The sequence below is a fragment of the Phycodurus eques genome, chromosome 7 (assembly GCF_024500275.1).
Source record: "Phycodurus eques isolate BA_2022a chromosome 7, UOR_Pequ_1.1, whole genome shotgun sequence".
In the NCBI taxonomy this organism is placed as follows: Eukaryota; Metazoa; Chordata; class Actinopteri; order Syngnathiformes; family Syngnathidae; genus Phycodurus; species Phycodurus eques.
In genome coordinates this window covers 7,626,698-7,651,947 of record NC_084531.1, presented here as the reverse complement: position 1 = coordinate 7,651,947, position 25,250 = coordinate 7,626,698, and the positions used below count along the sequence as shown (strand labels likewise).

The following is a 25,250-nucleotide window of genomic DNA, read 5'->3' as shown; positions in this document are numbered from 1 at the left end:
GTTCTTTTTAGTGCTGCTCTTTTTGTTTGAGAGAATATGGACATGGTTTGACTGTCTAGTTAATAGCATTTCTACTGTTGCATGATCACACACATACACATTATTGCTTGTTTTTCTGTCGGCAAATGCGGTTCATTCTACGATGCTATGAATTCGCCATTTGGCCATAACAGCCTTTGCTCACAAAAGAGCTGTCTCCAGTCTTTCATTGAAGTTAACATTAAGGACATTCCAACAACTAGCCATCATATTAAGCATTGCAATTTAGTAGGTCTTGAAAATGAATTAACTCCTAATTACTAATGGGATTATTACAGATATTATTATAATTTACAGTGTTAGCACCATGACAGTGGACCATATGCACAGCAACACATTAAACATTTCTGGTGGACTGTAGAGTTGCAACAATTAATCAATTAATCGACAGCTAAACGATTTCTGCCACGCACCACCATGTCACGCTGAAGTTTTGTGGAGATTATCAAATTAATCTATTTGGGTGATCGATTAATTGTTTTGAGTAATTTTATTTATTAAAATTGTCCTAATCCTCTGAATTTAGCCTGTTAACAGTAAATATTCTCGGAATTCTGTAGTCCTCTATGAAAGCAGACTGATTGTGTTTAATTAAAATAAGACATCTGCTTTTACTACTGAAAAACAATTATGAACATTAGACCCTATTTTCTAACATGTTACAGACCAAAGCAGTAACGGAAACATAATCAATTTATTAAATGAACAATAGTCAGTTTAATCTATTATGAAAATTAATGACAGAATCATGATCATGATTTGAAGCCATACTATAAATAACCTGTAATTGACATGTAGTTGAACCTGAAGCAGCCTCAAAAGTGTATATCAAACTAGTAGCCCTTTACATTAATTAGTACCCAAGAAGTAGCTGTCTTAAAAAGGATCACGCGCTCTCATGTGTTATTGCTTAATTATTGTTTATTTTGTTTTGTTTAATTACTAAACAAAATAAAATAACAATAATCGGTTAATTAACAGTAATCAGAGAAAAATTATTCGCAATTAACTTTAATGCAATCTAAATTTGTATCCGATTAAACAATTGATAGAATAATGGATTCTAAAAATATTCGACAGTTATTGATGAGTTTTAATACATTTCCCAGTGACCATGAACTACAAAGGAGATGTGGCCATTTCGCCATTACAACTGTTACAAGAGTCGGCGGGTGAAAAAACAAAATCATATGGTAATAAAATTGTGCCACCATGAGTCAATACTGACAAGTCTTTTTGGGAATTATGCAACAAGTTTTTCACACCTGGATTTGGGGATCCTCTGCCATTCCTCCTTGCAGATACTCTCCAGTTCTGTCAGGTTGGATGGTGAACATTGGTGGGCAGCCATTTTCAGGAGATGCTCAATTGGGTTAAAGTCAGGGCTTTGGTTGGGCCATTCAAGAACAGTCACGGAGTTGTTCTGAAGCCACTCCTTCGTTATTTTAGCTGTGTGCTTAGGGTCATTGTCTTGTTGGAAGGTGAACCTTCAGCCCAGTCTGAGGTCCTGATCACTCTGGTGTAGGTTTTCGTCCAGGATATCCCTGTATGTGGCCGCATTCATCTTTCCTTCGAAAAAAATTAACTTAAATGATTTTAGCAAATGGCTGCAATTAACAAAGAGTGACAAATGTAAGGGGTCTGAATACTTTGCATACCCACTGTAGAAGATGGATGGATTTATACAGTATACTGTACTTGTGTTTTGTGCATTTATTACATTTGTTGGTGCAAGTTGAAGTGTCTTACATTTTTAAGGTTATACAATATACTTTGTTGCACGTAAGCATTATTAAAGGTATCTAAAGTCCTAATATGTATATACTAAATATCAAGGTTTGCATGAAAAATAAGCACTCTCTTGCCTTATTATGCCTGTGATGACAGTGACTGTGGACCAACAGCTAAGTACAATCATATTCATAAGCCCTCCAGGGAGAAGGTTCCACACAGATTGTCCTCCTGTCTTTGAACCCTCATAATGAAACTCCTTGAAGTTTTAATGAAAGCAAAAATTCACTATTCCCCGTTTTTCCTCCTCGAGCATAGACCGGATCTCTGGGAAATAAAAGTGCAATGCCGTTTTATCTTCTTTATGCTGGCTGCAAGAGGTCCTCTCATGCATTTAAATGGGGCCATCCCATTGACACATATGACAACAGGGGTATTGACAATGGCTGCAGGTGAAGCACGCTGGCCATATTGTAAAGACTATCCAAGAGAATGGTCATAATTACTGGATAGGAGAATCTTGGTTTCATCTCCAATACAGATGACTGGCATTTGAGTTTTCATTGTCATGTTCTCTGTGTGAACTCACCAGCATCCTTTGCCTGCATCTTTTTCTCTTTTCTGTGTGTGACCTGGCCTGTCAGACAGATGGACTCCCCTTGGGCATTGTGCTCCTCGCTCATCTTTAAAAGTCACAAAGAGAGGCAGAGTTAAGCCTCACCTCACCTACGCAACTCTAGAAACAATGGTGCAATTAATAGACATGTGAAATGAAATAGTAAAGGTCATGTCTGTGTGTTGTGGGTTTGGGTGTCAGTGAATCAATTTTTTGGGTGTCAGTGAATAAATTTTTACTCCAACTCTGCTTTTTACAATTTACACCATGGCCTGGTTGAATAGAATGCTTCGCCCTTTTAAGCGTTTTGTCTTTGCTCTACATCTCAAAAGTCACATTACATTGTATACATCTGAGTATGTTTTTACTTCCTTTTATTTCCTTTTATTTCCTTTGACCCAGAAAAAACTCGCCTAACATCAGTCAGTTGCTCATTAGATTGGAGTTCAAGCTACAGATTAGAAACTGTTGGAAATTGAGGGAAAATAGCGAGACTGGGAAGAGTAGGATAAAGTGTGCAGGAGTGCATTTGTGCAGAGGTGTTGAGGCTAATCAGCTGAGTTTTTTCAGGGGCTCGGGCTTCTACGAGCTGTACCTCCGACAGTTACAGTGTATGAATTTTTGATAGTGTACAGAGCAGGGGGCACCAAATATTTTTTTTTTTTTTTTGGGGGGGGGGGGGGGAATTCACCCAGAATATAATTATATTAAATTGAAATGGGAATTAAATTAAGCTATACAATCAAATAAAGGAAGAGGAGCAAGATGAATTATGTACAGTACTTCGGAGTCAGCTCACCTTGAAGTTCTTTCTATCCTGTTTCCGCCACAATGTGCAGAGCGATGCATTCAAAGCCTCTCGGCATTAACATCACTAAGATCAACAGAACACTTCTTGCTCTCACAACCCCCCCAACAGTAACACACAAGAATAAACACACATAATAGTTTGTTACTGTTTTAAAGGGCAATAAGAACATTTAAATGCATTCATTATGTAATATTACTAACTAACTAAAAGTTAAACAACAGTGACAGCCTCATTTTCTGTGAATGTATTATTTTTTTAAATTAACAAATCCTAAGGCTGATGTTATAGAAATTATACATTTGTACATTATGTTTCTGTCTTGCTAAGACTTATTCACACTAATATTTTCTCTTGTTATTTTTGTAGATATATCTCAAAATCTTGAATACAATTAAAATGCTGATGCCAATGCACCTCAAGCACCTCATTACTAGAGACAAATGTTAGGAATGAAACTTCTTGATGAACTTTCAAACTACTGAATGCTAAAATAAAAATAAAAAACACAAAAGGAAAATGTTTCTTGGTCATTGAGTAAAATCCCGATTAAATGTTCCGTCGCTGACAGTGTTGTACCTGAATGAGTTCAGTGAAAGAAAGTTCATGTACCAGTTCATATTTTCTGCAACCGTGAACTGAACTTAGTTCATTTCTGCCTGATGAATTTAACTGGGAACGTTCATTTAATTCAAGAGTGCCAGGTTTTGTTAGTTACTGCCAGGACAAACCTGTCTGAACACACTATTTACAAGCCTTCATATTTCGTCGAATAAACGCTGTATTTGTCAACCGATTCAGTGCGGTCACGGCCGCCATTCATGGCAGGCACGTTGCAGATTGCATTAGAACGTGAGGTGCGTTCCAGGACACTGCATAAATAGGAGTGAATGTGTTATTTGGTGTTTCTTTTGTAATACAGTACATAATTGTACAAATTGATTACTAGGAAAATTATATTTGTATCAGAATGCTTTAGTTAAAACTGTATGATCACACTGTCATGATATGGAATGTATTTTGTGTTGTAGTGTAAGAATAGATCAAATAAAAAATGTTGTCAATATAGTCAGCGAGAGATTGTTGGGTGAAAGCTGCAGCTGGCTACTAGTGTGGACTGAATGGGTGGCAACAATGGGAAAATGAAATGCCAGTATTTTAAGGGGAAGCTGCACATATTTGCAATAACTTGACAACTAACTTTTAACGTCGAAAACATGTATTAAAATTTTTGAAAATGCCCAATTAATATGATTACAAATGATAATAGCAAATGCTCCCTCCTCTGCTGAGGTCAAATTTATTGATGTAAGCCCAGAGAATTTTGGAAACGTCAGAATGCCCAAAACTGTCCAGGACACAAGAGAATAAGACATCTGCTTTTACTACTGAAAAACAATTATGAACATTAGACCCTATTTTCTAACATGTTACAGACCAAAGCAGTAACGGAAACATAATCAATTTATGAAATGAACAATAGTCAGTTTGCTTTAGTTAAAACTGTATGATCACACTGTCATGATATGGAATGTATTTTGTGTTGTAGTGTAAGAATAGATCAAATAAAAAATGTTGTCAATATAGTCAGCGAGAGATTGTTGGGTGAAAGCTGCAGCTGGCTACTAGTGTGGACTGAATGGGTGGCAACAATGGGAAAATGAAATGCCAGTATTTTAAGGGGAAGCTGCACATATTTGCAATAACTTGACAACTAACTTTTAACGTCGAAAACATGTATTAAAATTTTTGAAAATGCCCAATTAATATGATTACAAATGATAATAGCAAATGCTCCCTCCTCTGCTGAGGTCAAATTTATTGATGTAAGCCCAGAGAATTTTGGAAACGTCAGAATGCCCAAAACTGTCCAGGACACAAGAGAATAAGACATCTGCTTCATCTGCAACAAATAGAAGGGAAATGGGAGAAAGAGAGGTCAAGTCGTTGCTACTTTGGGTTTTTCCTATTCGGTGGCGCAACAGAAAGTTATTCTCATGATTTGTTTGGCAGTAACGATACAGTAATGAAATGAAAAAAAAAAACTTTTATTTTAGATTTTATGCCATGTTATCTTATAATTTGACAGCAATGTTAAAAACAATTGCTATTTGACTCTTTTGTGAGCGTATGTAAATCATTGCTGGAGGGGGGCACCATATGAAATCTCGCCTAGGGCGCCACATTGGCTTGGGCCGGCCCTGGAACAGAGAATAGAGCTTTAACTTTACTTTTTTTCCCACTCAGGCTGGAATAGTAGTTTCATCTTTAGAGAGCCTATTCTCTGGGTGCTCTGAATGCTTTCAAAATGATCATGCATGTAAAGCCTTTCTGTGTTTGTATTTTATCTTTAGGATCTTGCGAAATTATCCACATCGTGTTAATTTAAAGCTTAATGATAAACTGAAGAGCTATTACAATTTGCTCGACCAAATTGAAAATAACACTTGCTGGATTTATAAACAGATTTTCATAAGAAGATAATTCATTCAGTCAGTATATAAAAACAGTTCTTGGGACTATCTGCTTTAATGAGCTTGTTAATAGAAATAGCTATCCTGTTTAATTAATGTTTCTTTGAGCCTGAACACAAATTATGAATTTTTGTGTCACATAACAAATTTCGGGGGAAATAAAAATAAAGAAAATGTTCATGTTCACTGCGAATAGAGAAGTCGTGGGTTGCAAATGAACAGGGTCTCAAATCCTTCGGAATAACAGAGAGAAGGCTCCTATTACCACCTCCAGCAGGTTTTTGCATCCGTTCTTCATCTCGTTCTTCTTTTGAAATGTTCATAAGCACCAACCCTCCCGGCAACTTTAGTTATGAGGTAGGAGAGTTGTTATCTGTTTCTCAACTACTTTGCTTCTCAACTTGCTCCCATCTTCTGTAATTTCAAGAGTTGTGCAGAGGCGGAAGGGCTTAGAAACATAAGACCATTTGGGGAAGAGCAGTGTCAGTGTGCTTCCCTGGCCTTTGCATTCAGCCTCCTCTCAACTATTAATCAATAGGACAAGAACGATTTATTACTTATGTACAGTTTATTGTTTGTTTGTAGCAGGCAAAAAGATACCCCAAGGCAAAAAGATACCCCAAGGCCTCAGATGAAAGAGATCCCGCTTCCCTGTTTTCCAGGGGATGGGCTGGCATTATGAAACAGGCCATATTTGTGTTCTGGTCTTAATGTGGAGTAGTAGCACCAGTGTTGTGCAAAGTAATTAGTAATTAGTTAATAGTTTACTAAAGTAATTAGTTATAGTTACTAATTACTTTCCCAAAAAACTAATTGAATTACGTAGTTACGAATTCCTTCTTCATAAATGTAATTAGCTACCAGGGAAATTATTGAATGACTTCTTTGAAAAACCTTCAAATATGTCAGAGAATTTTGATTTTTGAGGGGTTTTCACAGTCCAGTTACATAGAGTAGAACAGCAATAGAACTACGGGCAATTTAGAGTCTTCAGTCAACCTGCCATGCATGTTTTTGGGATGTGGGAGGAAACCCACACAGGCACGGGGGAGAACATGCAAACTCCACACAGGCGGGGCCGGGATTTGAACCCCAGTCCTCAGAACTGTGAGGCAGATGTGCTAACCTGTGGTCAACCGTGCCGCCCCCTATGGTATCATTAGCAGGTAATATTTTGTCACAACAAATAAAATAAAAATTCAGGACCCAGAAGCTGTGCAAATCCAAAATAATCCAGACAATTCTATTGAGCTCAATGGATTTTCCTGCTAAGTAGATAAAACTATAACTTTATTAGGGACTGTGTGTGTGTGTGTGTGTGCGTGTGCGTGTGCGCCTGTGTGGTTTAGTACATTGCTAAATGGGACTTCTTGGTGGAGAAGGAGATTTTGCATGACAATTGAGCGCAGTGGGAAAGAAGTGACTTTGGTTGGGCAGACTGAGGAGTAATAGCCAGAGGTGGCATACCTAGACCTATCTGAAAGGCTGGATGAAGATGAACACGGGCAGGTAGACAGGTAAAACATTTAATTGGCCTTGACATTGAGCTTCGGTGCTTGACTGAGGCGACCTTGTGAAAACTACTGAATTTATACTGCAGGAGATTATTATGAGAATAACTGGTGAGCAACAGGAGGGAAGTGTAATGCTAGGCCCTTAAACATTTATAGAAAAAGACTTCAGAAATAAGGAAGGGAAATGGTTGGGAAATAACAAATTGAACAACAGATGCATCCACATCTTTCCAAACTCTCCCCCCAAACAACTAATGTGCTTCTTTTTTCAAATTCTGCAGTTTACTTCTAAATCCTGATTTATGCAGTATATGAGACTGATTTTAATTTCAAGAGAAGTACAGAAGGATTTTTTTAAAGCGCATCAACAAATGTCATCCCTTTTAACTGGTTTAAACATACTGTAAGTCTAATTAATGGTGAAGGAAAGTGACGATTTTCCTCTGTGACCTATCGCATACTGCAGTCACTATATGTGCTCATTAGCAAATTATACACTTGTTACTTGTACACTTGTAAATGTTACTTCTATGATTTCTCTCTTCTGCTCTACACTCATGCATTATTGAATAGGAGAACCGCAGGTGTGTTTAACGCTTTGGCATGATATAGACATCGATGAGTAGGCAACAACAGGTTTGGCCACTCAATGTAGACTCATGCACACTGCACACTGTTAAAAAGAAGGCTGGATGTCTGTGAAGGGACAAACATGTGTTACAATATGAGCTACTTTGAGACACATGACAACAAAGCTACTTGTCCAAGTGAAGTGAAAAAAATATTTATTTCATCCATGCCCTTTATTTATGTGCTTCTATTTATGAAAATCCAAAATGCTAGATTATTGTTTGCCATTCTGACATGATACATATTCCCCCGCCATTACCCCCACAGTGTGTTAAAAAACTGTGTTAAAACCTTGATATACACTACATTGCCAAAAGTATTCGCTCATCCATCCAAAAAGTCAGAATCAAGTGTTCCAATCACTTCCATAGCCCAAGCACCTAGGTATGTAATCTGTTGATACAAAGATTTGTAAAAGATTAGGTCCCTCTCAGGAGCTAGTCAATTCCAGCGTGGAACTGTGATAAGATGCCTCCTGTGTAACAAGTCCAGTTGTTAAATTTCCTCGCTCCTAAGTATTCCACAGTTGACTGTCATCTGAATTATAAGAACGACGAACGTTTGAGAACGACAGCAACTCAGACGCGAAGTGGTAGGCCACATAGACCAACGTAGCGGGGTCAGTGGTTGCTGAGGCGCATAGTGCGAAGAGGTTGCCAACTTTCTGCTGACTCAATCGCTACAGACCTCCAAACTTCATGTGGCTTTTAGATTAGCTCAAGAACAGTGCGCAGAGAGGTTCATGCAATGGGTTTCCATGGTCGAGCAGCTGCATCCAAGCCATACATCACCAAGTGCAACACAAAGCGTTGGATACACTGCATGCCGCCACTGGACTCTAGAGCAGAGGAGACGTGTTCTCTGGAGTGACGAATTATGCTTCTCCATCTGGCAAGTCAGATGGACGAGTCTGGGTTTGACAGTTGCCAGGAGAATGGTACTTGTCTGACTGCATTGTGCCAAGTGAAAAGTTTGGTGGAGGTGGGATTATGGTGTAGGCTTGTTTTTCAGGAGCTGGGCTTGGCCCCTTGGTTTCAGTGAAAGGAACTCTGAATGATTCAGCATACCGAGAGATTTTGGACAATCCCATACTCACAATTTTGTGGGAACAGTTTGAAGCTGGGCACTTCCTCTTCCAACATGACTGTGCACCAGTGCGCAAAGCAAGGTCCAATAAAGACATGGATGACTCGCTGATGAGTCTGGTGTGGATGAACTTGACTGGTCCTGAGTCCTGACCTCAACCTGATCGAACACCTTTGGGATTATTTAGTGGAGACAGAGCCAGGCCTTCTTGTCCAACATGACTGTGTGACCTCACAAATGCGCTTTTGGAAGAATGGTCGAAAAGTCCCATAAACACAGTAGATTAGGAATCTTATGTCACTTAAATTCAAATGTGAGTCAAGGCAGGTTTGTGAATACTTTTGGTAATACAGTGTATGTCCTCTACATCCCATCCCTTGACGCGCTCAAAAAAGCCAACCGCACCTTCTGAATACATCTGCGTAACAGACTATAATCCAGCCATCCATCCATCCATTTTCTGAGCCGCTTCTCCTCGCTAGGGTCGCAGGCGTGCTATCGCAGCTATCATCGGGCAGGAGGTGGGGTACACCCCGAACTGGTTGCCAGCCAATCGCAGGGCACATACAAACAAACAACCATTTGCGCTCACATTCACACCTACGGGCAATTTAGAGTCTTCAATTTAGAGTCTTCAATTCATGCATGTTTTTGGGATGTGGGAGGAAACCGTAGTGCCCGGAGAAAACCCACGCAGGCACGGGGAGAACATGCAAACTCCACACAGGCGGGATTGAAGTCGGAATTGAACCCCGATCCTCAGAACTGTGAGGCAGGCGCTCTAAACAGTCTTCCACCGTGCCGCCGACTGTAATCCTAGGTTAATTTTTAACATGGTGTTGTAAAACTCAAGCATACTTGAGTCACCATTACATTACTGGAGTAGATTAAAATCTTAAAAATTGAAAGTGTGAAGTCCGAATCCATACCAATCATCTGACTGTCTTCTGGAGCTCGGGTCTTCAAGCAGAAAATTCAATACAGTATGTGGTGAAAGTACTGTACCTCAAAAGACTTTAAAAGTGCAAAAAAAACAAAAAAATCACCATAGCTATTCAGAATCCTTCCTTTTGCAAAGAAAGTCAAGGTCAACTTGTTTTAGTCTTTCTCCATGTTAAAGTTAAGTGTTTCTGCTTGAACATAGGCAGCTGGCAAAATTAAGTATCAGTTATTATTATAGAGAAGTCTGAGTGTCAAAACATCTTGGGAAAGTGTGCAAAGGGCATTGTGAAATAATAAATTTACATATTTTTTTTCCCTTTTTTTCTAGTTCCAGCAAACATCTATAAGATGTCAGAAGACATGATGGTGAATGAGGGCAGCAACGTGACACTCAGCTGCTTGGCCAGTGGCAGACCAGACCCGCTAATTACCTGGCGGCTGCTCAACCCCTCAGGTAGAAGTCATCCATTCAACACTTACTATTTGGTGTGTCATTCTGGATGTCTTGCCAATATGAAATATTTGTTTTCATCATTCAAATTTAATTGATGGGTAAAGGGCATAAATGAATATTAAAACACATTTTCATTACGAAGAGATGAAGGTCTTTAAACATATCTAACGGTATAGTCTCATTTCAGTTGAGAATGAAGTCATCGTAACTCGTTTCTGTAAGTTGTATTTTTACTGTAAAGTTGCTTTTCTTTGTATCATATTCTACTGCTTTTTTTTTCACCTTTGCCTGCGAGTCCACTTGGGCAAGAGTGGCTCCTTAGATGGGGTTGCTCACAGCTTGCAAACACTACAGCCATTTTATGTTTTTTTTTGTAGGACAGCCTCTGCAGGATCCTTGTCGATTTCAGTGTGAGAGCATGTTGGGAGGTGGGGGGGGGCGATAATGATGTCTGGCAGTCTGTGGTTTTACTGCAGCACTCCTTTGTCTGCCTGAGAAATAACAAGGCCTTACTCAGAATGGCGGTGCTGACGGAAATCTTTCCACATTGTAATCCTGTCCAAAACAACTGATGATCTGTCCCTTCAAATATGATCGTCGACATTTACTATGCTACGTGACCATGAAGTTTAAATTCCATTTCATTACTTGGGCACTGTTTTTCTCTCTTACGATTTCCACCACTAAATACAGAAAACAAACACTGTGAGTGTCACACACTGAAGCAGGAGCACGTTCAAGGTATCAGCGTTCCCAGACCGGTCTTCCAAATTGGCAAATATGTGCAGCGAGCCTTGCGCATGCACGAAAATCAAGCTATGCCAGTTTTGGCACTCAACCACAGTCGTGCAGTCCACGAAAATAGAGCCCGATGTGTGTGATATTTTGCTTTTGGCTAGTATACTTCCAGAATCATTTGTGTTTTTTCAGACTATGGCTGGATGACGAATGAAGGAATGAAAATGAAAAGGTAAAGAACAAACTCTTCTAGGCAGTAGTGGAATGGTGATACCCTTCCATGAACAATAAGGGAGAAGATGAAGCCATCGGTCAGTTCCTCAAGTACATACTACATTTGAGCCAAGTACAACACATACAGACCCTTTCCAAAAAATTTGAATCTCATGGAAAGTTTATTTATTTCCATAATTCCATTCAAAAAGTTAATCTCTCATATATTATAGATTCAGGGCACACAATTTCAAATATGTATTTGTTTATTTTTACATAATTTGGGCTTGCAGCTCATAAAACCCATGAAATCAGGAATTTAAAAAATTAGAATACTGTGAAGAAATCAGCCCAAGGTTTGCAGGCCATAAATGTTTTAAACTGAGTGTCACACACTAATCCTTTACTAAACTCAAAGCACCTGCATCGGTTTCCCCAGGTGTCATGAAATTTCTTCAGTTTGGTTAAATTGTCTCAGTTGGGTTCAATATGGGGTAGACTGCAGATGTGACAATTGGCCAAAAGACTATCATTGATACCCTCCATAGGATGGGTAAGCCACAAAAGTTCATAGCTAAGGAGGCTGGCTGTTCACAGAGTGCTGTGTCCAAGCATATCAATGGAAGGACAAAATGTGGCAGGAGAGGATGAATCAGCAAAAGAGATGACCGTGGGCTTCAGCGGGTTATCAAACAGAGAAGATTCAAGAATCTAGCAGAGATCCAGAAAGGGTGGAATGGGGCGGGAGTCACAGCTTCAAAAACCACCACATTCAGATGCATGCGGGAGATGGGCTGCAACTGTCGGGTTCCTCGTGTCAAGCCACTTCTGAGCCTAAGCCAACGTAGGAAGCGTCTCAACTGGGCCAAGGAGAAGAAGGACTGGACTGTTGGGCACTGGTTCATGGTCGCCTTTTCCGATGAAAGTAAAGTGTGCCTTTCATTCAGGAATCAAGGTCCAAGGGTTTTGAGGAAGACGGGTCAAGAACAGAAACGAAGTTGCTTGAGGTGTCAAGTGTGAAATAGCCACAGTCAGTCATGATTTTGGGTGTAATCTCCAGTGCAGGTGTTGGTAAACTGCTTTCTTAAATCCAAGGTCACCGCAGCAGTCTACCAGAATGTTTTAGAGGACTTCATGATTCCTTCTCCTGAGGATCTGTATGAAGATGCAGATCTTCCAGCAGGACCTGTCCCCTGCCCATACTGCCGGAAGCACCAAAACCTGCTTTGATGCCCATGTCATCACAGTGCTTGACTGGCCAGCCAACTCGCTGGATCTAAACCCCATTGAGAATATATGGTGTATTAGCAAGAGGAAAATGCATGTTTGCATGTTCTCCCCGTGCCTGGGTGGGTTTTCTCCGGGCACTCCGGTTTCCTCCCACATCCCAAAAACATGCGTGGTAGATTGATTGAAGACTCTAAATTGCCCATAGGTGTGAATGTGAGTGCGAATGGTTGCTTGTTTCTATGTGCCCTGCGATTGGCTGCCGACCGGTTCAGAGTGTACCCCGCCTCCTGCCCGAAGATAGCTGGGATAGGCTCCAGCAGCCTGTGACCCTAGTGAGGACAAGCGGTAAAGAAAATGGATGGATGGATAATGTGGCCCTAATTTCTTTCTCTTTTTTCTACAAGAACTGAGAAGTAAATGGTGATTTCTTCACAGTATTCAAAATTTTTTAATTCCTAACTTTGTGGGAAGCCCAAACTATGTAAACATTATCAAATAAATACTTGATGTTTAAATTGTGGGCCCTGAATCTATAATCTATGAAAGTTTAACTTTTTTAATGGAATTATGGAACTAAATCAACTTTTCCATGATATTAAAATTTTTGTGAAAGGGTCTGTACTGTACATTGCCCTTTGGCAGTGTCTGGTATTGCATTGTACAAGAAAGGACCCACGCAGAGCTGAGAAGGGGAGAAACTGAAAAAGATTTGTTGTCCTAAGGGATGGAAGAAAGGACAGTTTTGTGAGATGTGCAGCCATTATTATCATTAGTTATAGAAAACCCCATAGTTGATGTACTGGTCAATTATACATCTTTGTCTCTCTGCTGTTATAAGTTTGACAGTCATCTAGTGCAGTAGAGGAGACAAGAACACTGAGCCTTTAATCCTCTCAGGCAAAGACATCTGGACATGTTCGCAGCTTGGAGAGAAAGAGCTCAGATACAGACCATTTAAATTCAAGTCATAAGCACTCACTCCATCATGATTCTAAGAGGAGTACCACATAGCTGCAAAACATTTTCGATCGCTCACCACTTGTTAAGTGTCCATCAGTAGTCATGTTTGCTGATCCAGTATCATTGAGCAAGTCATGTAGCCCTCAAGGTCTTCACTAGTGTAAGACTAAACTGTGAATCTATACCAATGCAACAATAAAATCTCCCCAAATGAACTGATTTTGGCCATAGTCCAAGCTCTTATGCCCTCTGATACATCTGAATATTGAAGTCATAACCCTTTTAGGATAGTTCTTGGGAGGGCGTGCTTTTGATGCTGAGTGCCCTTGACATCCCTCCTAAACTGGGCCGCAGCAGTGTCAGCCATGTTCCAAGACAGGGTTTACAAAAATTCCCCCCTGAATTAGTACCTCAACTGGAAAACTTTATTTCGTCTGCTGTGCCACTTATCGATCCATTCATTTTCTTTATTGCTTATCCTGTTCGGGGTTGTGAGGAGCTGGAGCCTATCCCAACTGACTTTGAGCGAAAGGCAGATTACACCCTGGAATAATCACCAGTCAATTACAGGGTACATATCGACATAGTCAACCATTTACATTCACATTGTCACTGAGTGCCACTGTAAGTGACTTTGTGCCATTCCTTAATTTGTCATCCATCCATAGTCAATGGCCAACTCCCCTCAATAGGGTATTTAGTTTTTTCTGCTCACAAACATACATCTCACATAAGGGATGGCTCCCATCATGAGACAAGGGGGAGTAGTGTAAAGATCTTCAGCTCGCTCAGTGGTGCAAGTGTTGTAGGTTGTGTAGACGCGTCTGTTTTGTTCCAGGGTCGCAGTGATGGAATGGCTGGCAATAGTTGATTGTGGGCGTCGGGCATTGTACGGCCAGTGGGCCACATACGGCCTGCGGGCCACTTACGGCCCTTTGGTTGATTCTGTCTGGCCCGCACAAGTTTAATTGGAAATCACAAAATAAACGTATTTCTTATTTTATCAAATGCATGGACAAAAGCTGGATTGCTTTTATTTTGAAGGTTTTTTTATTCACCAAAATAATGATGCAATACGTACACCAAGACATAATTGGATCATGGTACAATTGGTCACAAGTCTCGTCACCTGCTTGTGAAGACGATAATTTTTAGCGGTACCCCTCAAAAATGTTTGCACGAGCAAAAAAAGAAAGGTAGATGCCGAATGCAGCGTTTTCAATAAAAATTGGACCGCTAAGTATTTATTTCCCAAAGTTGGTAAGTCGGAAAGCGTTGTATTTAGTTTGCGTGGAGCAGATCGCTGTGTTTAAGGGTTACAATTTGAATCGACATTGTGAGATGAACCCCTCCTTGAGCTGTCACCTTATCGTGGTAGAGGGGTTTGTGTGTCCCAATGATCCTAGTAGCTAAGTTGTCTGGGGCATTATGCCCCTGGCAGGGTCACCCATGACAAACAGGTCCTAGGTCTGGGACCAGACAAAGCACGGCTCAAAGACCCCTTTTGATGACGACAACAAAATGTATTCAGTTTTCCCTTACCCAGACGCGGGTCACCGGGGTCCCCCTCTGGACCCAAGCCTGGAGGTGGGGCTTGAAGGAGAGCGCCTGGTGGCCGGGCCTGCACCCATGGGGCCCAGCCGGGCACAGCCAGAAAGGGTAACGTGGGTCCCCCTTCCCATGGGGTCACCACCTGTGGGAGAGGCCATAGGGGTCGGGTGCATTGCGAGCTGGGCGTTGACAAAAGGCAGGGACCTTGGCGATCCGATCCCCGACTACAGAAGCTGGCTCTCAGGACGTGGAACGTCACCTCTCTGGCAGGGAAGGAGCCCGAGCTGGTGTGCAAGGTCGAGAATTTCCGACTAGAAACTAGTCGAGCTCGCCTCCACACACAGCTTGGGCTCTGGTACCAGTCCTCTCGAAAGGGGTTGACTCTCTTCCACTCTGGAGTTGCCCACGGTGAGAGGAGTCAAGCAGGTGTGGGCATACTTATTCCCCCCCCGGCTCGGCGCCTGTACATTGGGGTTCACCTTGGTGGATGAGAGGGTAGACTCCCACCGCCTTCGGGCGGGGGGGGCGGGTCCTGACCGTTGTTTGCGCCTATGCACCGAACATCAATCCATAGTACCCACCCTTTTTGGAGTCCTTGGAGGGGGTGCTGGACAGCGCTCCCACTGGGGACTCCATCATTCTGCTGGGGGACTTCCATGCTCACGTGGGCAATGACAGTGAGACCAGGAAGGGCATGATTGGGAGGAGCGGCCCCGCCGATCAGAACCCAAATGGTGTTCTTTTATTGGATTTCTGTGCTCATCATGGACTGTCCATAACGAACACCATGTTCAAACATAAGGGTGTCCACGCGTGCACTTGGCGTGAAGAGAGGGACGGAGCTGTCAACTGATCACCACCTGGTGCTGAGTTGGCTTCAATGGTGGGGGAAAATGCCGGTCCGACATGGCATGCCCAAACGGCAATCCCCGAACCCGTTGGTGGACACCAACGGTGAGGGATGCCGTCAAGCTGGAGAAGGAGTCCTGTCGGGCCTTCTTGGCCTGTGGGACTCCTAAGGCAGCTGATGGGTACCGGCTGGCCAAGCGGAATGCAGCTTTGGTGGTCGCTGAGGCAAAAACTCAGACATGGGAGGAGTTCGGTGAAGCCATGGAGAACGATTTCCGGACAGCTTCGAGGAAATTCTGGCCCACCATCCAGCGTCTCAGGACGGGGAAGCAGTGCACCATTAACACTGTGTATAGTGAGGATGGGGCACTGCTGACCTTGACTCGGGACGTTGTGAGTCGGTCATGAGAATACTTCGAAGACCTCCTCAATTCCACCAACATGTCTTCCCATGAGGAAGCAGAGTCTTGGTTCTCTGAGGCGGGCTCTCCTATCTCTGGGGTTGAGGTCACCGAGGTGGTTAAAAAGCTCCTCAGTGGCAGGGTACCGGGGGTGGATGAGATTCGCCAGGAGTTCCTAAAGGCTTTGCATGTTGTGGGGCTGTCCTGGTTGACAGGCCTCTGCAACATTGCGTGGACATCGGGGAGAGTGCCACTGGATTGGCAGACTGGGTTGGTGGTCCCCCTTTTTAAGAAGGGGGACCGGAGGGTGTGTTCCAACTACAGGGGGATCACACTCCTCAGCCTCCCTGGTAAGGTCTATTCAGGGGTGCTGGAGAGGAGGGTCCATCAGGAAGTCGAATCTCAGATTCAGGAGGAGCAGTGTGGTTTTCGTCCTGGCCATGGAACAGTGGACCAGCTCTCGGCAGGGTCCTCGAGGGTGCATGGGAGTTCGCCCAACCAGTCTACATGTGTTTTGTGGACTTGGAGAAGGCTTTCGACCGTGTCCCTTGGGGAGTCCTGTGGAGGGGTCTTCGGGAGTATGTGGTACCGAACACCCTGATACGGGCTGTTCGGTCCCTGTACGACCGGAGTCAGAGTTTGGTCCGCATTTCCAGGCAGTAAGTCGGACTCGTTCCCGGTTAGGGTTGGACTCCGCCAAGGCTGACCTTTGTCACCGATTCGGTTCATAACTTTTATGGACAGAATTTCAAGGCGCAGCCGAGGCGTAGAGGGGGTCCGGTTTGGTGGCCTCAGTATTGCATCTCTGCTTTTTGTAGATGATGTGGTTCTGTTGGCTTCATCAAGCCGTGACCTCCAACTCTCACTGGAGCAGTTCGCAGCCGAGTGTGAAGCGGCTGGGATGAGAATCAGCACCTCCAAACCTGAAACCATGGTCCTCAGTCGGAAAAGGGTGGCGTGCCCTCTCCAGGTCGGGATGAGATCCTGCCCCAAGTGGAGGAGTTCAAGTATCTTGGGGTCTTGTTCACGAGTGAGGGAAGAATGGAACGGGAGATCGACAGGCGGATCGGTGCAGCGTCTGCAGTGATGCGGACTTTGTATCGGTCCGTTGTGGTAAAGAAGGAGCTAAGCCGAAAGGCGAAGCTCTCAATTTACCGGTCGATCTACGTTTCTACCCTCACCTATGGTCATGAGCTGTGGTTCGACCGAAAGAACAAGATCCCAGGATACAAGCGGCCGAAATGAGTTTCCTCCGCAGGGTGTCCGGCCTCTCCCTTAGGGATAGGGTGAGAAGCTCGGTCATCCGGGAGGATCTCAGAGTAGAGTCGCTGCTCCTCCACATCGAGAGGAGCCAGATGAGGTGGCTGGGGCATCTGATTTGGATGCCTCCCGGACGCCTCCCTGGTGAGGTGTTCCAGGCATGTCCCACCGGGAGGAGACCCCAGGGACGACCCAGGACACGCTGGAGAGACTACGTCCTTCGGCTGGCCTGGGAACGCCTCGGGATCCCCCCGGAAGAGGTGGATGAAGTGGCTGGGGAGAGGGAAGTCTGGGCGTCCCTGCTAAAGCTACTGCCCCCATGACCCGACCTCGGATTAGCGGTAGAAAATGGATGTATGGATGGATGGGTTTCTTGTATGAAGAAGAAATGAAGAAATTTTTAATTTCGTGATATCATCCATAATCTTAATTCTCTTTGCCTGTGAACGAATGGCATTTACATTCCATGAGATAAAAGTTATACTTGACATATTAATGATGAGTTTACAATTGTTACAAGTGAATGTGGGACAATCTGTGTGAGTAAATCATTTATACGTGTGTGGGAAAGGTAGATAATTCTCAGAAATATTATGTCTAATGGGAGCTTTCTTACTGTGTAGCTGGTAATATGCAGTTGTTATATGAAGTATTATGTAGTGAAGTATTGAACGTGTTGTATATGAGTTGGGATGGGGTCAGGGAGGGGGAAGTGAGCATTCGATAAGTGGTGGAGTGGGGGGTGCAATAAAGAGAAAAAGAAGTACCAAAGAGAAAGATAAGTAAAAAGACAACAAGGGAAATCACCCATGTCAGTGAGTGGAGGGTGCGATAGGACGTGGGCAATTCCCTTTTTTTCGCCCCTAAACAAATGACTACATGTTTTTTCTACACTATATACCCAATATTAGAGTATACTTGAAAGGGAAACTCATCTATTAGAAGAGCCAAGGGGTGACTTTGGAATCGCGGAACAGTTGACCGTCTATGTATAGTTTGTCCACAACCAGTGAGGCGCGTTTTCATTGTTGCCGGTAATTTTTCATTCGAGGATACAAGAGTTTGCGTCACTCGTTGATTTCGCGTGGAAACTGGTCATTCATCCCAAACTGTGTACCCTTCAACCCTTTTGACTTTCCAAAGACTTTCTGCTGGAAATGTTCGAATTTGGCGAAGATTGGAAGGGGATGACTCCCTGCTCGCGGTTCCTCCTAGCCTGTGTACTCGGTGGAAGGTGATGTTAGCGAGTGTCTCCTTCGGGATTTTCAGCGCTGTCGACATGAAGTTTTTTACTTGAGCCTCTGAATTATCAGGTGTACTCTCGGAAATGCTGGAATATATGAGGTTATCCCGCATGCTTCTTGTGGGGAACTTTCCAAAAATTAGGAGGCATGCTCAGAAGATGTTGGTTCTCTTTGGCTCTACCTACATATGTGAACAAACATTTTCAATAAAGTTTGGAAAATCCTGGTATAGATCCTCTCGCACTGATGATCATGTCACCTGTGCTTCGCATCTCCGCCTCGGACATTCAACCTGACTTTGATGCACTTCTTAAAAGCCCAGCAGAGACTAGATTTCTCTCACTGAACAAGAAAAAAACAACTTAAGAATACCAAATGAGGTGGTTCGACTATAGATGTAGTCATGTAAAGGCACCAACTCTAGCAGTGTTCTGGGAGTGATGTTCAGTGACATATGTGTGCCGTAATTGCTGGTACACTGTTAACGCAGATGCACAGAAAACACTTAAGAGACGTTAGGCTACTGATATAATGAAAGAAGCAAGACCGCATTGATTTGCCTGCTGGATGCTAAGTTGTTGTTTTTTAACTGCCCGATGGAAGTAGTGGTTATTATGTCCACCTCACAGTTGAGAGGCTATTGTTAGAATCCCAGTTCAGGCCTTCCTGTGTCAAGCCCTCCCCTTGCTAGTGTGGGTTACCACCTTTCTCCCACATGACTACACGACACAAAAACATGACTGTTAGCTTGACTGAAGACTTTAATTGTCCATAGGTGTGAATGTTGTATTAATAGATTTTGGAATGATTAACCTCTGGAAACACACAAAAAAATAAAAAATCTGAAAATATGCCTGTCAGCACATCACAGTCGCGCAATTTAATTTGTGTTTGCTGATTTGTCAGCTGCAGGTGCCACATGCACAGCTCTGCACACATGTGGACAAGGGTAAATAAGTGGCTTGGGGAAAATTCAAATGATGCTTTTGCTGTCTTAACGGTACTTGGGTGATAGGACTCGTAGCAGACCTGAGATCTGCTTACAGTTACTAAATGATTTACAATGTGCACTATATGCAGCCAGTCTGCGTTAATCGTCACACCGTGGACATAATGAGAAAACATGGCTTGTTTCTGTACGGCCTAGTTATTCACTACTGGGTCTGGCTGTGCTCGTTTGAAGTCATGAATATACACAGTCTCAGCACTTTGTATTGCAGTCACTAAGCATTTTCTAAAGCCTGGAGTCATGAAATGCTTAGTGTCGCTGTAGCCTGAAGGAAGAGCGATATGGATATAGAGCCTGGGTGAGCCAAACGATCTGCTCTTTTCATGCAACAGAATCAAATTATTCATCTATCCATCCATCCATTTTCTGAGCCGCTTCTCCTCACTAGGGTCGAGGGCGTGCTGGAGCCTATCCCAGCTATCATCGGGCAGGAGGCGGGGTACACCCTGAACTGGTTGCCAGCCGATCACATGGCACATATAAACAAACAACCATTCACACTCACATTCACACCTATGGGCAATTTAGAGTTGGCAATTAACCTACCATGCATGTTTTTTGGGATGAACATGCAAACTCCACACAGGCGGGGCTGGGGAGTGAACCCCAGTCCTCAGAACTGTGAGGCAAACGCTCTAACCAGTCGGACACCGTGCCACCTCAAATTATTCAATCAAATGTTTTTTTTTTGGTTGTTTTTTTTTCTTTTCTCCATTTCTCTTTAGGCCAGTTCATGTCTTCTTTGGCAAATTGTAACCTTTAGCTTCGCACAGGTGCCTTCTAATTGTCACCGTTCTCACAGCTAACGTCTTTGCCATTATGGCTATTCTTCGAGACATTTGAATGGTTGTCTTCTATTTTCATCCACTTCTCTATAGTTTTACATTTTTCATTGTAAAGCATTGGAAATCATTTTAGCCAAACACCCTATCAAATTCTGAAGTTCTTTATGCATTTTACCTTCTCCAATCAATGTTTCAATCAATGTACACTGTTCTTATAAACGATGTCAAGAGCAAGCCATTTTCCCAGAAGCATCCATATCATAAATATTGAGTATTTTGGTTTTCCATGACTCTACAACACCTATACTGGTAAATTATTTTTCATGTAGTCATATAAGTCTACCAAAAACAGTTTGTGAATGCATTAGATAGTAAATACACACACGCAATTAAATGTCAAGGGGGATGTGGATGTATAACACAGGGTGTGCATGTGCATATAGAAGCAACCCACACAGACACACACACACACACACACACACAGACACACAAACGTAAAGAAACAGTACCGCAGTCATGGAAAGAGATGGGAAAAAAAAGTAATTTATGCAACCCAACTCAAATCAGCTGTTTAACATAAATTAACATTTGCTAAATAAAGGCAATGTTTCACACAGTGGTAAAATCATGCTGATGAAAGCTGCATGAGGATATGCAAATGGTAAGCATCCATTTTATTGCTGAAGCTGCTGATTTTTGTTTCAGTCTTCACACTACCACCACCTGCACCCGCCCTACTGACATGCTTTCTATTGATTTGGGTGGCAAGGCACATGAACTGTGGCACTACTCGGTGCTCGAATTTACATGGACAACAGGCACGCCAACCGAAACCAGCCTGTAGAATGCTAATTTGTATCCACATGCCATTTAGAAGTGTAATTCTTCATGACTTTTGTGGAAGATAGGGACCATGACTGGCCACAGTTAGTATATTTCCGTGAATAATTGACACCCCTAAAAGTGACATAATTTGTGATAAAGTGATGAAAAGTGATGATAAAGTGATGATTCTGATTCTGAAGTTATAATTCCCTATATTAATGGTTGAAACCATACATACAGTACATGTACACCACAAACGATGATCCCAAAACACTTTAATAGTGTTGCAAATGCATTTCTGTACCATTAAAAATACAGTAAATGCCCGTTAGACGTGTTTGGCGACGTTTTGCCGATAGAAAACTTTGTTTTGTTTTGTTAAATTTACACCATTGTTCTCTGTCTGTCAATGAATTTGAATTTTCTTGTTGCAATTATATGTAGCTGGACTTTTGTGCTTGCACTCAAAAGTTAACATTCTGTATGATTGCTTTGGAGAGCTGAAAAACTCACCATGAGCTTTCTCCAGCTCTTCGGGCGAGTGCTACACGTTCATGGGACCTGACAATCTCCTTCAGCCACCAACCTTTGGCATACCCTTCGGCGTTCTGATCCTTCCACAAGCAGCTCTTAACACGTCAGAGTATTCCTGTACTTTATCCTGACTCTCCTGAACACAAGCCTGCACAGCAAAAGCACCAAGCTGAATGGACGAAGCTGTTATCTGACGGCTACGCGACCATGCTAAGCTAAAGCCAAGCTAACGGCTAACCAAGTTAGTACGCAACCGCTAGCTAACTAGCATGCTGCTTTCAACAACAAGATGCGCTCAGAGTGACGGACATTTAAGTGTTTATGGAAAAGTACAGATCCTTTATCTACAGGAGTAGTTAAGTGCTGTGCTCATGTTTCGCTGCATGGGGTTAAAAATAAACAAACAGCAATTTAACATTTTAACCCAGGACTGTTACCTTACAACAGTTCTCCCAAAGTGCATTGGCAAATACATACCATGAAAATAAGAAAAATAATTTTCATGACTTTTTTGCCACATCAAAGGAAAATGCGTGTAGGCGGGGTTTTCCGTGGTTATGGGGGAATCGGTTCCTAAAACAAATTTGCGAATAGGTGAAGTTGCGATTGCTGAACCGCAAATATACATGTTCCGCTGTATTTACAGTATGTTTGAATTGCTGAAAACATGCAAAGACTTGTTGAGCTATATATAGCATTAAACTCTTTTTCACCATTTCAGTTTTTCTGGGGCCTGGCTAAAACGAAGCCCCATCTCTCGTGACTGGCTAAAACGAAGCCCCACGTGGGGTTTCTGGCATGAGTTGGCCCTCCCCCACTATATAAATACTTGAGCGCCTTCTCTAATCAATGGTTTTCCTGCATAATTGCGAGTCATTTAGTTTTTATTTCAAGGGTCATTTCTACCACTACAGCGTGTTGTTAGCCACCTAGCTATGCATACAACCTGAAAAATACATCTTCCCTTCCCTCCATCGCTAGGGTTAGGTTCCAGACACACCCGCGATAAGTGAAAATCTCCGATATAGAAATACCCTATTTAAATGCACTCCAGGCATGTTTTTATAGCGCTTACAGCACTTAAAAAAAATCAAGGTCTTCAAACACACTTTTAAAACAATACAAAATATACTGAAATGTAACATATTGAGAGAGAGCAAGAGCAATAGATAACACAAAAATGTTGTACAGAAACAATGGCGTAACAACTGTAATAATACTTACCAAAAGAAAATCGGACCGCGATAATTAAACCGCAATACTTTTATACATTATTACAGCCAGTGGAGGCTTTAAGTAGATATACTGTATTTTCATTAATCAAACATATTGGGATGTGTAGTCATATGCTAAATGTGAGATGTGTTTATTTGAATGACAGCTGGAAGTGAAGCGGGGCATGTTTTCAGCGCAATCAGCAGACACGCCCACCGTCTCTGAGATCCAAGAGAACGTCTCGATTTTGACCATTTTGAAGCATGATTTCAAAAACTTGGCAATTTTTTTTATTCATTCAGATTTGGCAGGCGTATCTGTGGTGTGTCAAAGTTACAAGACATTTGTATGTTGACTTTACAGGGGCTTTAATGTGAGGAGAACGACAACGAGAAAATGTATTGACTTTGCAGCACTGCGAGCATCAAGCTGGGAAACAATTTAAAGATTGGCAGAAAGATGAATTGAAACAGACACGCATAGAGGGGAAAGACAAATTTAACATGACAACTGATCACTGCTCCCAAATAAAAATGGTACTTGAGACAAGCTGTCTGAGTAGCTTCACTCACTGTCAATTGTCACCTGTCTGCTGCGTCAAAATACAATGTAATTGTGTCCCACTGAGGGAACCCAGGAATACAATGGATTCAGTCACCTGTTTGTTTGTGCGCAGAACACAGTTCATGTTTGTTTCTAATCTATTCCTCACAAAGTCTAACAAAAGCATGCAGAGCATAAAAGTATGATTCAAGGCGACAGAGCAAAAACTTTGTGTTTTGGCTGACAGACCCAAATCCATTTACACAAGAAAGGCAGGATACAAGACGTTAAGTGAACAGATGACAACAACAAAAATTACAAAAGGCCCCCTGCTTCGAAATAAGGCTTCTTGTCAATTAATCATTTAGTTGGTCAACATTTTCACTTGATCAGTGAAACAGACAGCTTTTGGGGTTGGTGCCGGTCATTCGTCATATGTTTAGTCATGTATTTTGTCCTGAAACCTTTCTTTGCTGAAAATAAGTGATCGCTTGCTATCTGTGACAGTATAAAATCTTACCATGTGCCATCAAATTGTTCCAACCATTTTTCTTTCCTTAAATACCTTACCATTGTCATCCTCCATTGCTGTCACACACTCTTGCTCCTTTCTTTAGATTAGCAGCAAACTATAGAAGTGATGAAATGTAATTCCAGCCTTCATGAGCCTTTTCTAATGTGCACACTTTGAATTAGTCTCAATCTTCAATGTCCCCTGGAAACCTTTAAGGTGTCTTATGCCCATTCATGCATACATGCTCCAAACTCACCAAAGATACATACAGTACCTCATACCAAGCATAGCCACATACACGCACATATATTACACATCCACTCCCACACAATTCCCTTTGGACAAGATTACCCAATCTATCTTCATTACACAGATAATATACACTTATGCAGGATGTTGTATTCTACTGTGTGTGGACAAAGATGTAGGAAATGCTACATTGTCATTAATTGGTTCTTTAGCAAGTAAATCACATCCTTTCACACTTTGATTATATTCCTTTCTCAACACATCAGGTGAGACTACTGACAGTTAAATTTGTTGTTTTAAACAAATAAGTCGCTTGCACACACCGCTCAATTAAATTTACACCATTGGTCAAGTTCTTTCTTTTTCAGTCTCATTTGGTGTTGTTCCTCGTTTCCTTTATTCAGATTAGTTTTTTTAGTTTTTCAGTAGTAGATTCAACAGAATGCACAAGACAATGTATTGACAGCCTTACGTTTTACCTCTCCTCTCCATCCATGTTAATTGGCAGTATCTAGGCAGTGCTGAGTATTGTCTGGTTGAGACATTGCTCATTGGTACATTGAGGTTAATTTTAAGAACCTTTTATGTCATGATTTTGGCATTTGTTTTATACCCAACACAGTAGTAAACACTGCAAGTACACACGTACCACAATGGAATATTGGGAAGTTGAGTGAGTTTAGCTGCATTGCCTCAGCCATTAATGCATGTGGGATGCATACAGTCAATCACTGCCTCATAAGGATCCCTTCAAATGTGAAACTCTGAATAGAACACAATCGATTGTGTAGGTACTTTATTCCTAAGACCCGTAGCACACACGAGCGATGCAGCCG

General features: G+C 42.2%; 1 protein-coding gene across 2 annotated transcripts in view; it reads left to right on the top strand.

Annotated features, from left to right (window-relative positions):
• lsamp (limbic system associated membrane protein) overlaps positions 1-25,250 on the top strand; it is a 311,500-nt gene that overhangs the window by 271,147 nt on the left and 15,103 nt on the right. For both annotated transcript variants that reach the window (XM_061681099.1, XM_061681098.1), the window contains one exon: positions 10,169-10,294. In XM_061681099.1, the coding sequence (XP_061537083.1) occupies positions 10,169-10,294 (126 nt within the window). The remainder of the gene's footprint in view (positions 1-10,168; positions 10,295-25,250) is intronic.